This window comes from Pezoporus wallicus, unplaced genomic scaffold (assembly GCF_028554395.1).
Source record: "Pezoporus wallicus isolate ANWC-B61680 ecotype Strahan unplaced genomic scaffold, APGP_CSIRO_Pwel_v1 contig_8042, whole genome shotgun sequence".
Taxonomy (NCBI): Eukaryota; Metazoa; Chordata; class Aves; order Psittaciformes; family Psittacidae; genus Pezoporus; species Pezoporus wallicus.
Window position 1 is genome coordinate 3,761 of NW_026639380.1, and position 11,618 is coordinate 15,378.

Consider the following 11,618-nt stretch of genomic DNA (forward strand, 5'->3'; position numbering starts at 1 on the left):
AGGCTGAAGCTAGTGTACAACTTATTGAAGTCGCCTTGGTGTGACATATTTTTCTGCTCTTAGGCATCTCTACTTTTGTATGGGGAAAGCATTTAAGGAGGTCTAATCAGATTAGTCATGTGAGGCTTTGTATGTGCTGTCTCCTTTAAAGTGGGGCTTCATTGCTGCAAATGCTGATGTTTTAAATACTGAGTGCTGCAATACAACAAAGTCCAGGAGTTGGTTTAAACTATTCATGAATAAAAAAAAAAACTCTGTTTAGTACATATGCTTGTTTCTTCTCTAAATGAAATCTGGGAAGATTTTATTAACTGAAGGTGTCATGTGCAAAGTTGAAGTATTTGCACCTAACCTTGAAGTCAGCTGATGTTTTATTAATTGCATGCATCTACTTTTTACTTCTCTAATTTTTGGTCTTAATAGTGTTAAATAACACTTTCTTTAACAGTGAACTACCTCTTATGAAACAAAGAAATGGATGGGATGGATGAAACTTCTAAAAGAATCCTAGAGCCATACCAGTACTTACTTCAACTGCCAGGCAAGTTTCTTTGTACTGTATTGTTCTTAAATATCAAAAGCGTTTTCATAGCAAGTATAAGCCAAGAAGTTTATCCATTCTTGGTTTGTGAAGAGTAATTAAAAGTAACACTTTTCAGTATTTGTTCTTTTCTTCCTCTTGTAGAACCACACTTTTTGAGATTGTTACAATAGCTCTTGAGTCTGCAGCATAAGTAGTTTTTTAGCTACTCTGTTCTCTCTTCAGAGTAGCTGACTTGCTACTTTTTACAACTACGAAGAGCAAATACTGAAGAGTTGAGCCCATTCTTAAATAGCAGAACATCAGCCTGAATTTATCAGCTTCCTGTACTGGACCCAGTGGGTTGTGTTTATTTTTGTTGAAAGTGTGTATTTCTTTTGTGTAATTTGTTCTGCTGGTATGTGTAGGGCCAGGTATTCTTTCAGCAAATTTCAGCTGTCCCTGGATGGTGTCACTTGCCAGAGAATCAGCCAGTCCTTGTGTAGTATCAGGTCACTAGAAACACATTTAGATTATTTTTTCAGTCTTGAATGGTGCATATTTTAGCATAATTCAGGACACAGTTTGATGAAGAACTACTGTACGGATATGCATGTCAGAAGCCTCTTTGAAAAGTCAGATTGCTTGTTGTGGCTTTTACTTGTGCACCTAAAGTGTAAGGGAGACCATATAATCTGTCAAAGTGACTAACTTTGTAAAAATAGTAGTGGAACTACTTTTGAACTGGGACTATTTCATCACTGTCTGCTGTCCAGCTTTTATTGCATACTGGTAGAGTTAAGGAAGCTCCAAAATATGGTAAATATTAAGGAAAATAATTCTGACCAGCTTTTAGTCTTGTAAACAAAGTGCAATGAACAGGATTAATTTTCACAAATTCCAGTGTGGTTTGTCTCAAAGTGGCCTGATTCACGCATGTGATAAATCTTTTATCTTGGAGTGGCTAAGTTAACACCAGTAACTGTTTTTGCAGCATTAAGGAGTACATGAAATTTCAGCTGCAGTAAAGCTGATGTGATCAACAGCTTTCTTTTGAAAGGGGTAGGCTCTGATCCTATTCATAACTGTACATCTTCCTTTTCATGTCCCTCTGGTCTTGGCTGCAGTCTTTCATAGGCTTTTTCAGCAGGCTAAACAATAAAGACTGGCTTCTGGTTTTAGCTTTTTCTCTGGGCTGTTGAACTTGACCAGCTTGGTGAAGGAGTTAAGCACCAGAAGGCATGATCTCTGCCACTAGCACAGCTACGCTTGGCACATCAGAGGCTTCAACTTGGGCAAATTTCCTGAGGGAGACTCTATGTCTAGAGTATCTGAGCTGCAGAGATGCCCAAGGGAGCCCACTGAGACAGAAGAAAGTGATATCCCTGCACCTGAAAGGTGTGTGCAGTGGTGGAAAATGTGTCACAAAGCAAAGGAGCAGTGGAAGAGGGTCAGCAGGCTGCACAGCATCAGAAATAACAAAAAGAGCAAGATCTTGCAGGTTCAAGAGCCTGAAACATCCAGGTATATTGAAGGAGGGGCAAGAACAGTCTATGCATGTCACAATGGGAAATGGAGACTCCCACAATGGTAAAGACTCGGAGCTGATGGCTTCTGGCACTAGGAGAAAGATTCCTGTTCCTCGAGCAGATGTGCAATTGCCAAATAGGTTTAATGCACTGAAGGAAGACACAAAGCTGGGAGCTTTATGCACAACAAAGCATCAGACCAGCACCTGGGCAGCAGCAAGTGATACTAGTGGGGAGACTGACTCCTGCAGGGAACAGAGCTTCTGTCTTAGGGAGATTTGCTGTTTCTGGATAGCTCTGATCAGGGATGCTATAAGGGAACTGCCAAGGTGTGTTTCACCCTTAGACAACTTAACTCTGCAGTTCTTCCACTTGAGCACTAATGGATATAGCAAGAGGATGTCTGCAGCTTATCAGGCATCACTATGTGGCTTTTGGAATGAGGGCCAAGTGCACAGGAAGCCAGGTGGCTTTTCTCCATTACCCTCAACCCTGTTCCCCTCACCATTAAGAGGAACAAACAGATCCTGCATATCGACAAGTGGTTAGTTGGGTTTTATGATCATGGGACTCCGTTTGTAGGTCAAAGACTACTAGGAGGAGACAGTATCCACCTACCAGAGTCGGGGCAAAAGTCTCTGCAAACAGGCTGAACAACCTGGTGAGAAAGGGCTTAAACTAAAAATTACAGTATAGGGGAATGACTACACACAGTCAAGTAAAAAAAATGGTGAACTTCCAAACAAAATGGTGTAGGCTGATGGGGACAAAAGCGATGTCTTGTAATCAACAGTGCAGAGCTGAAGGCTCTCTTAGGTGTATGTATTCAAACAAGGAAGTATGAACAGGACAACATTATGGGAGAAGCTCTCACTTTTTTTTCCAGGGCCTGTGCAGGACTGAGTGCTTCTCTGATGTGCCTGTACACAAATGCATGGGGAATAAACAGGAGGAGTTAGAGGTCTGCATGCAGTTACAGGGCTGCAGTTTTATTGGGGTATCTGATGCGCGATATTTTGCACAGCTGGAGTGCTGCAATGGATGTTGACTGCCTAGTAAAACAATCTGGAGTAAAGAGGGGTGGGAACTGCTTTTTATGTGAAAGGGCAGCTGAACTGCATGGAGCTCTGCCTTCAGGTGATAAGCCTGTTGACAGCTTGTGGTTTAAGATTAGAGGGCAGATCAATAGGATGACACTATAGTGAGTCTTTGCTACAGACTACCTGAGCAGGAAGAAGTAGATGAGGCCTTCAGACAACTGGAGGAGTCCTCATATTTAGTGGCACTGGTCCTCATAAGAGACTTTAGCTTAGACTCAGTATCTTGTAGAAGCAGCAACCAGCAAAGTACAGGCAATCCATGAGGATTCTGGAATGCATCAATGACCGCTGCTGACACAGATGATCAAGGAGCTGATGAAGGAAGGTTTTTTTGTGGGATCTCACACTTAAAAAACAAGAAAGAATTGGTTAGGACTTGAAGACTGGAGGCAAGCTTAGCTGTAGTGACCATGGGATGGTGGCATTCTGGATCCTGAGGAGAAGGAACGAGGCAAAAATCAGGATCACGACCCTGGACTTGTTAACCCTATTTTGAATAGGGGAGTTAAGCTAGACAATTCTGCAGTGACCTTAAATCTGTCACAAGTGGCTGCCCAGGTTTAGAAGTGTATATGCTTGCTCTCTTTGCTTGTCTTTCTGCAGTTCATTTATGCTGGCTGTTGGGGAATTTATCCATTTAGCCTTAATCCATCAGAGGACAGAGGTAAATGTGGAAGTGTACTAGACAGCTAAGGTAATAGTTTGCTTTCTCTAGAAGGGCAGTGCCCCCTTCCTCTGTCTCAGCATCTGCTGCTTACCCTGTACTAACTTTGGCAGATCCATTTCATAAGCTGACTCAGTATCTAAAGCTGGCAGAAAGCTAACCTAGCAAAAAAGAGTTTTCTGCTAGTGTAGTAAGTTGAATTAGCTTGGTGAGGCTCTAATGAGAGCTAGGTTAATAGTCCCTCTGCTCTTTCCCAAGCTGTTCTAGCCCTTTTATGTACCCTCACTATTAAGTGGGGTGCTGCCCTAACAGCATAATTTGTGGTTACTTCACTGCAGCAGGAGTGAAGTACTGATCAGGAGAATGTTAGAGCTGGAAGTCTGTGGGTTTTGGATATGTACCCTGTCACAAGAACAACTGTGCATGTAGAGAGTAAGTCAGGCTGATTTTTCATTTTTATAGAAGCATCTCATCTATCTGAAGAGTTGGGAGGGATTATCCGCAGTACATCTTTTTTAGCTCGCCTTTTCCACCCAGCATTTCTAGTGGGAAAATCTTTCTGTAGTTACTGTTTGATTTGGGTAATATTGGGATCTTAAACAGATTAAACAAAATACATTTAGTATAACTGTAATGAAAGCTTGTTGCAGATATGTCTATTATTGCAGTTCTATACAATAGGTAGAGTGTCTAATTTTAGAAGTTAGACCTCTATATTCTTCAGTTTCACAATAGCCTCCCTAAAATAATTAACAGAGCATGACACATAACACTAAAGAATTGGCATAATTCTGCCAGTGTTAAGTTTTACTCCTTTTAATTTTGTCCATTTTGTCCTAGTGTCCTTGTATTGTTGCCCTGTCTAGTGTGGGGAGAGGAAAGGTGTGGCAAGGAACAGAGGCTTCTGCATTTAGGCTTTTGAGACCAGAAACCAATACCATTCTATGAAATAAGAAGCACCTTTGATTATTCTTTTCTGATGGAAACCAGAAGATGGTGTTGACAGGAAGCAGTGGAAGTGTTTGAGGATTGAGGCAAAAATTGAAGCCCTCTGAGCCAGGGAGTAAGCCCAAACCACAAAGCTATTGCTTACCTGGTGGTGACTTAATTAGAAAAAGAAATATCCTCAGTCCAATTTCTCTATGGTGTATCACTGCAAGTGAATCTTTACCCCTTTTTATTATTCTGTTTTGTATGTGCTGGTCACACAGCAGTAGAGAAGCCTTAGGGAGAGATTCAGCTGTTCAAATTTCTTTAGCGCTATGGGCAAGATGGCATCATCAACATGAGGACTAATATTGCAGAATCCTTAAGCTGTGTCTCAGTAGATCTTGAGTAATATGGAACCCACTGTCTAGGTTCACTGCATTGGAATTTAAAGCTTTTATTCCAGATGCCTTGTTGATGTGAGCTACATATGTAGAGCTGTTTGTCTTGTAGTTATTTGAAGATCTTACTCATAGCTAAGTTTCCCAAAGTTCAGAGCAGCATTGTTTCAGTGTAGGTAGGGAGTGACTTTATTTCATATTGATCATCAGTATGTGACTCCTAACGATTTATTAAAGAAAGATGATATCAATGGGTTAACTTCTATTAAAATTTTATGTAAAATGTATCTGGATTAAACAGTAATGCTTGTTTTAACAGTGAACTTGGAGTTTTGATCTTTCATTCCTATGAAACAGGGTGACTGCTTGGCTCCACCAAACTAGGTTTAGCCAAAGCAGAACAAATCCTATTATTTTTAAGTAGACTTCTTGGGTGTAAGATAAATGTGAATTATTGGAAAGTTCTGTTCAGAATGTTCTGTTCAGATTTTTTTTTTAGAGTTACTAAATATATCAAGTATCACTTGTGTTTTACAAATTGTCAGTAGCAAGTAAAGAGTACTACAGGAGAAAGACCTAAAAATGGAAACGAATAGATTTTCAACAAACAGCCATATCTTCAACTAATAATGAGTCATAACTGAAACTTTTTAATCTGTTACATACACAAAATCAACATGCCTAGCAAACTAGGGTTTACTTTCAGAAGTATAAATTGATCTGTACATGTTACCAACATAGTCAGGATCACTTGCCAGTTAAACTGACAAAACTAAATATAGTAACTGTAAATGTGTGCTTCTCATATTACTGTGAAATGTTTAAAACTGATATAATTGATGCATATACAATGAGGTAACAAGATAACCCACTAGGATGTGTTTTCTGCTTTCAGGTGACCACACTGATCGGTTTACTGATCTCAAATCAGCTGTAGTTAAGACAAACTGTTGTCCCTAATAATAACCTTTATGTGCTTTTTATAAATGCCTGTAATATTTTTATTGCAGGTAAGCAAGTGAGAACCAAACTGTCACAGGCCTTTAATCACTGGCTGAATGTTCCAGAAGATAAAATACAGGTACTGGCTAATTACTTTAAAGGGCTATTAATCTTTCTTCCAAGACTCCTGATAACAGATGATTCTCTTACAAAGCATAAATGATCAGTAGTCTTAAATGTACTAATTTCTGAATACATTGAAGTAAGCTTTCAGGAAGACAACTTTAGTGCAAAGCTTTGACTGTGACGTAACACTAAAAAAAGTTACTTCCATGGCTTGTCCAATGTAGGATAGTTACTTAGTTCCAAGTGTACTCAACCTGTTAAGTTGTAGATAAGCAGCTACCATTGTTACCCACTTAATTATTAACAATGAGTTTTTAAAGACGTATGGAAGAAGCTAGACAGTTACCTTGTAAACTACACAAATAATAGTGGTTGAAAAAATCTTACGGTTTTGATACAAAAATATCAAAGACAGAAATGAACTTTATAAAGCACTATTTATTTTGGACCTGAAACTGTGGACTTCTTATTCAGTCCAGAGTCCTTACTCTTTAATGAGAAGCTTTAAACTAGGATTTCTTCTTCGCTTTTGCTTTTCTTTTGGACAGAGCTATGTAAGATGCATGGCTGCATATTTATACACTGTGGCTTGTCAAATGAAAACTTATCTTGGTTAGACTACAGTTTTGCTAAACTGCATTTAGACAGTGCAAAATATTCTGCATCCAAGACAATGTAAAGCATTAAAATAACCAATTGTGGGTTTTGACACTTATCAAGCTGGTCCTTAGTTAGTTTCATTAATTCTTCACAGAAGTACCTTTGGAGTTTGTGAAGGAGTCTTCTTCCATATGGCTTAACAGTGATACTTAGTAGTCCTCAAATATCAAAATGGTCAAAGTGATATAAACAATGGAAGATGCTGCATTCATCATCTTGTAACTCTTCTGTATTCTGACCTGTCTCTCTAATTTTTAGACAGATTTAGTCTGGCTTCCAGCTAGACACACATCTTACACTATGCTCAGCTATACATTCAAATAAAATGTATTATATAGCAACCTATGTATTGTATGCATAGGTTTAGTCTAATATGGTAGATCAGAATTCAAACTGGAAGAAGCCTCTGGAAGCTATCTAGGGCAACCCCCTGTGTAAAGCGGGTCTTGCTCCCTAGCTCCTTAAGGTTTTTGTGATCCTTGCTGAGTTTTGAAAATGTGAGGATGTAGATTCTGCAGCCTCAGGGCCTATCTTCCCATGACAACAAACTTTTTCATTCTGTCCAACTGGGATTCCTTATGTTGCAGTCTGGCTGTTGTCTCTTTCTTTGGCTGAGCACCCATGACATGGATCCATCTTCTTTCATGTGCTATAGTTAACTGAAGCAGCAGTGCCTCTGTATGAACAGAAGTTGCCAGTTCTACCTGTCACATTTAAACTGACAAACATATAAGCATTATTGAAAACTTGGACCACTTGTTCTGGTTATCTTTATGAAGAAAACTGATGTTTTAATATTTCCTTTACCACATAAGCTGTTTGTGAGGGAACTTGATATTTTCATTATTTGGGTCATTTGAGGACAAAAACAAGACCGTGTCATCTTCAGCCTGCAATTACTACTGCTTTTGTGCATACTTGTACCAATTTTAATAACTTAAGGTTATTGAAGTCTGAAGGACCACCTCTAGTCATCTTTTTGCCATGTCTCATAATCTTGCTAAGATGTCTCAGGTGTCTAGCAGCCTGATTCCTTTCCAGCTGTTTGTATTTCTTTTATTAAAAATCTGAATTCTGGCACTTGTTATTGGATGTTTGTTTTTTTTTTTCCACCTTGGATCATTTGTCTACATGTAGTTTTAGATGATACAGTTGAGGCTACTGTTCCTTGGTAGTTGATTTTACTATTGGCTGCCACCATCTCACACTTTTCCCAGGCAAATGGTCTCTTCCCCCTCACTCTGCACTGAGACACTTCATCTTGCTGAATTAGAAAACACTGGGTTTGTCAGATGAGCTTTCTTCTAAAAAGGCACTGAAATAGCCTAGTACGGGGCCAAGCAAATTTTAAACCTATTGCAAGAAGGGAGATAGAAATCTGTGTGTCAGAGTGATAGTGCAGCAGCTACTGATTGGATAGGCTTAGGTTATAAGAAGGCATAACACTCCGTGCTTGCTCTTCAGCTTTCATTATGAAGAGCAGTCTTTTCATTTCCTCAGGCCACTTCCTCATGTCTTCTAAAATAAGCTTGCTTTTTTTTTTTTTTTGGCTGTCTGAACTTTTTTGGTTCTTACTTTCAACTCTGAAGCATTTTTGACATTGTCTTTTAAGTTCACAATATAACTTAATTCAAGCACTCAGTAACGAAGCACTGTTTCAATTAAACCTTAAATATCTAGAAGCTGCAAAAGTTCATCAAACTGACAGTGTGGTGAGATAGGTTAGTAAGAGAAATTCTGGAATAGGCTTATCTGAGGAACTTGCAGAAAACAGGGAGACTTCCCTGATACTACTGAGAATGACATAATGGACAAAAAGAATATCCAGACAGGTATGCAAAGTTGCTTTCAGTAAGTACTCTGTCCTCTGATTTAAAGTCAGTGGGCTGCAACATAACTTCACAGGTCAAAGTGGGGCTTACTTCTAACTGGTAGAATAGTCATTAGTGTTCCTTGAGTAGGTTGTTCTTGCATCTATATCTGGGACAAACAGTTGGATTTCTGGGGTTTGGGTTTTAGTCTTTGGGACACTGGTCACTGAATACTAGGTGGCTTGCTGCTCAAGAAGATGCTTGCAGTGAAGTCCTTCCTACAACATCCATCAAATAGGACCATACTAGGTACTTGCCACTATTTAATGGTGGCCTTAGTATTTTTTAGAAGCAGGGTTTTTTGATGAATATTGACCGAGGGCAGTGTTTATAGCTAGTAAGTGCAATTGGTTCATTAGCTTTAAAACACATATCTTAATGTGTTTTGCAGTAGGTTTATACAGCATGCAGTTTTATGTGCTTAAATTTATTGCCATGTAAGCAGGTGCTGCATACAGCTGTTATCTGTATAGCAGCTGTGCAATAAAAACTGTATGTAGTAAATAATAAATAGATAACAAGTGTTAGTTAAAAGTTAAAAAACTTAATTTTTTTAGTTTAATTGTCCTGTTTTGGAATTAAGGTTCACTTTTAGTCAAATGTAGTCAGCTACAAGCTTGATGTTTTGATCAGTTTGTGTACCTCAGGTGATACATGATATTGGTCCACTTAGTAACAAGCAGTAAAGTGTTAGGAAGCTTCCCAAAAAGCTGTAGCTGTCATTTTTCTGTCAAGAATTTTCCAAATGATGTTCCAGAGAGAACAGTCTGCCTTTTAAGAACTCGGTACTGAAGTTAACTATACAAAGTGTGGGGAAAGAAAGGTGAACTCTCTCCATTTATGAAAACAAGGTTTACAAGACAAATATGAATGATACCCAACACTTGTAAGAACTGACCTTGGAGGTCTCAAGTTAGTGCATCTACACTTGTCACAACATTGTGTTGCTTTTCCTCGATTCATGTTTCCAGTAATAGTTACTGCATTGACTCCTAGACAATGGCATATTTTAGAACTGTAGCAACAATGAAGAGGAGCATTCAAGTGGAAACTTTTCAGCAAGTAAGTTCACAACATTACACAAAAGACCACAAGATCCAGGACTTAGAGCAAACTGGCTCATAAATCTGTATTTCTGGTAGAAGCAAGTAGACTAAAGGGGAACCTCACTGATAGAGAATACCATTCTTTAAAACCTTGTCCATTTTAAAAATGGTTTTGCAAAACTGGACATTAAATTACAGTGGGAGACTTAGTAATTTTCTCTTCTTGTAACAGGTTATCATTGAAGTGACAGAGATGCTGCACAATGCAAGCCTACTTGTGGATGATATTGAAGATAACTCAAAGCTGAGACGGGGCTTTCCGGTGGCACACAGTATCTATGGAATTCCATCTGTAATCAACTGTGCTAATTATGTGTATTTCCTTGGCTTAGAGAAGGTTTTAACCCTTGATCATCCAGATGCTGTTAAAGTTTTTACCCGTCAACTTTTGGAACTCCATAAAGGTCAAGGCTTGGATATTTACTGGAGGGATACTTACACCTGTCCTACAGAAGCTGAATATAAAGCTATGGTACTGCAAAAGACAGGTGGTCTCTTTGGATTAGCTGTAGGCCTCATGCAGCTGTTCTCAAATTATAAGAAAGACTTAAAGCCACTTCTTAACACACTTGGCCTCTTCTTCCAAATAAGAGATGACTATGCCAACTTGCACTCCAAAGAATATAGTGAAAACAAGAGTTTTTGTGAAGACTTAACTGAGGGCAAGTTCTCATTCCCAACCATTCATGCCATTTGGTCAAGACCTGAAAGTACTCAGGTGCAAAACATTTTACGGCAAAGAACAGAGAACATAGATATAAAAAAGTACTGTGTACATTACCTTGAAAATGTGGGTTCCTTTGAGTACACTCGGAATACATTGAAAGAGCTTGAATCTGAAGCCTATAAACAAATAGAATCACTTGGGGGGAACCCTGAGCTCGTAGCACTAGTTGAACAGCTGAGCAAAATGTTCAAAGAATCTGAAAATTAAAATACTTCTGGGGGTGGATCAGAACTTTTAAAAAGGGAAAATAACCAGACTGTGAGAGGTGTGATATAATCAGTCTTGTTTAAAACCCTCATGTAGCCACATTACAGAAATTACTGTTAAAAGCAATTTGTCACTGAGTATTGAAATAGTTACCCTATTATCTATACAGTCTTAACTGTAACTGCTTGCAGATGGCTTTTTTTAAAGTGGGTGTACTAGAATTGAAACAAGTTTTGACTCTAAATGTAATCATCTTTATGCAATTGTTGGCATTGTTTCAGGCCTAAAACTCTCATATCTTTAACCAGGCTACTATAGGTTTCTGGCTGAAATTGTGTTAAATCAGAATTTACTGAATGTATTGTGCATTTTCAAACAATGGTCTAGTAAAACAAAATATTTGATGCTAAATAACAAGTTATTTTCAACCACAATGCACATAAAACTGTTGTGTGGTATTTCCAAGTTAGGCTTGTGTAGATCAGATGGATCAGCTTATGAAGCGAATAGCCTGTCTAGCCTCTGGGGATATTTTCAGGGGAGTGTGAATTACAAAAGATAGTATTTTATATGCAAATAAGACTAATGTTTAGTCTGAATATGTAGCTTTATAAAATTGTCCAAGTACATTAAAGCAAAGATTCCATCACATCAGCAAAGCATAAATTTGCTGCTCATTCCAGCTCTGCAGTGAATAATTTTATTTGCCTGGTTTTAGATTTCTAAACTGTCAAGTATTTTGTAGCTAGGAACTCAAATCTATGCAGTAGAGTTCATATATGTAACTGTAAATAGCAACATCATAAGTTGCTACTAGAAATGGAATGGGATTCACTCT

At 38.5% G+C, this 11,618-nt stretch overlaps 1 protein-coding gene across 2 annotated transcripts; it reads left to right on the top strand.

Annotated features, from left to right (window-relative positions):
- The first annotated feature begins 252 nt into the window (after positions 1-252).
- GGPS1 (geranylgeranyl diphosphate synthase 1) lies at positions 253-11,214 on the top strand. 2 transcript variants are annotated; one of them, XM_057414470.1, is made up of 3 exons: positions 253-541; positions 6,152-6,222; positions 10,019-11,214. In XM_057414470.1, exons 1-3 carry the CDS (start codon positions 475-477, stop codon positions 10,778-10,780), a joined length of 900 nt encoding a protein of 299 aa, XP_057270453.1. In that variant the 5' UTR covers positions 253-474; the 3' UTR covers positions 10,781-11,214. The 2 variants fall into 2 exon arrangements, with proteins under 2 accessions (XP_057270453.1, XP_057270454.1); XM_057414471.1 differs by lacking the exon at positions 253-541 and adding an exon at positions 4,225-4,245.
- The last annotated feature ends 404 nt before the right edge of the window (positions 11,215-11,618 follow it).

Coding starts and splice junctions, on each gene's coding strand:
- GGPS1 (XM_057414470.1), top strand. CDS start 475: ATGGATGGGATGGATGAAACTTCTAAAAGAATCCTAGAGCCATACCAG. Junction 542..6,151: donor GTACTTACTTCAACTGCCAG/GCAAGTTTCTTT, acceptor TTTTTATTGCAG/GTAAGCAAGTGAGAACCAAA. Junction 6,223..10,018: donor TTCCAGAAGATAAAATACAG/GTACTGGCTAAT, acceptor TTCTTGTAACAG/GTTATCATTGAAGTGACAGA.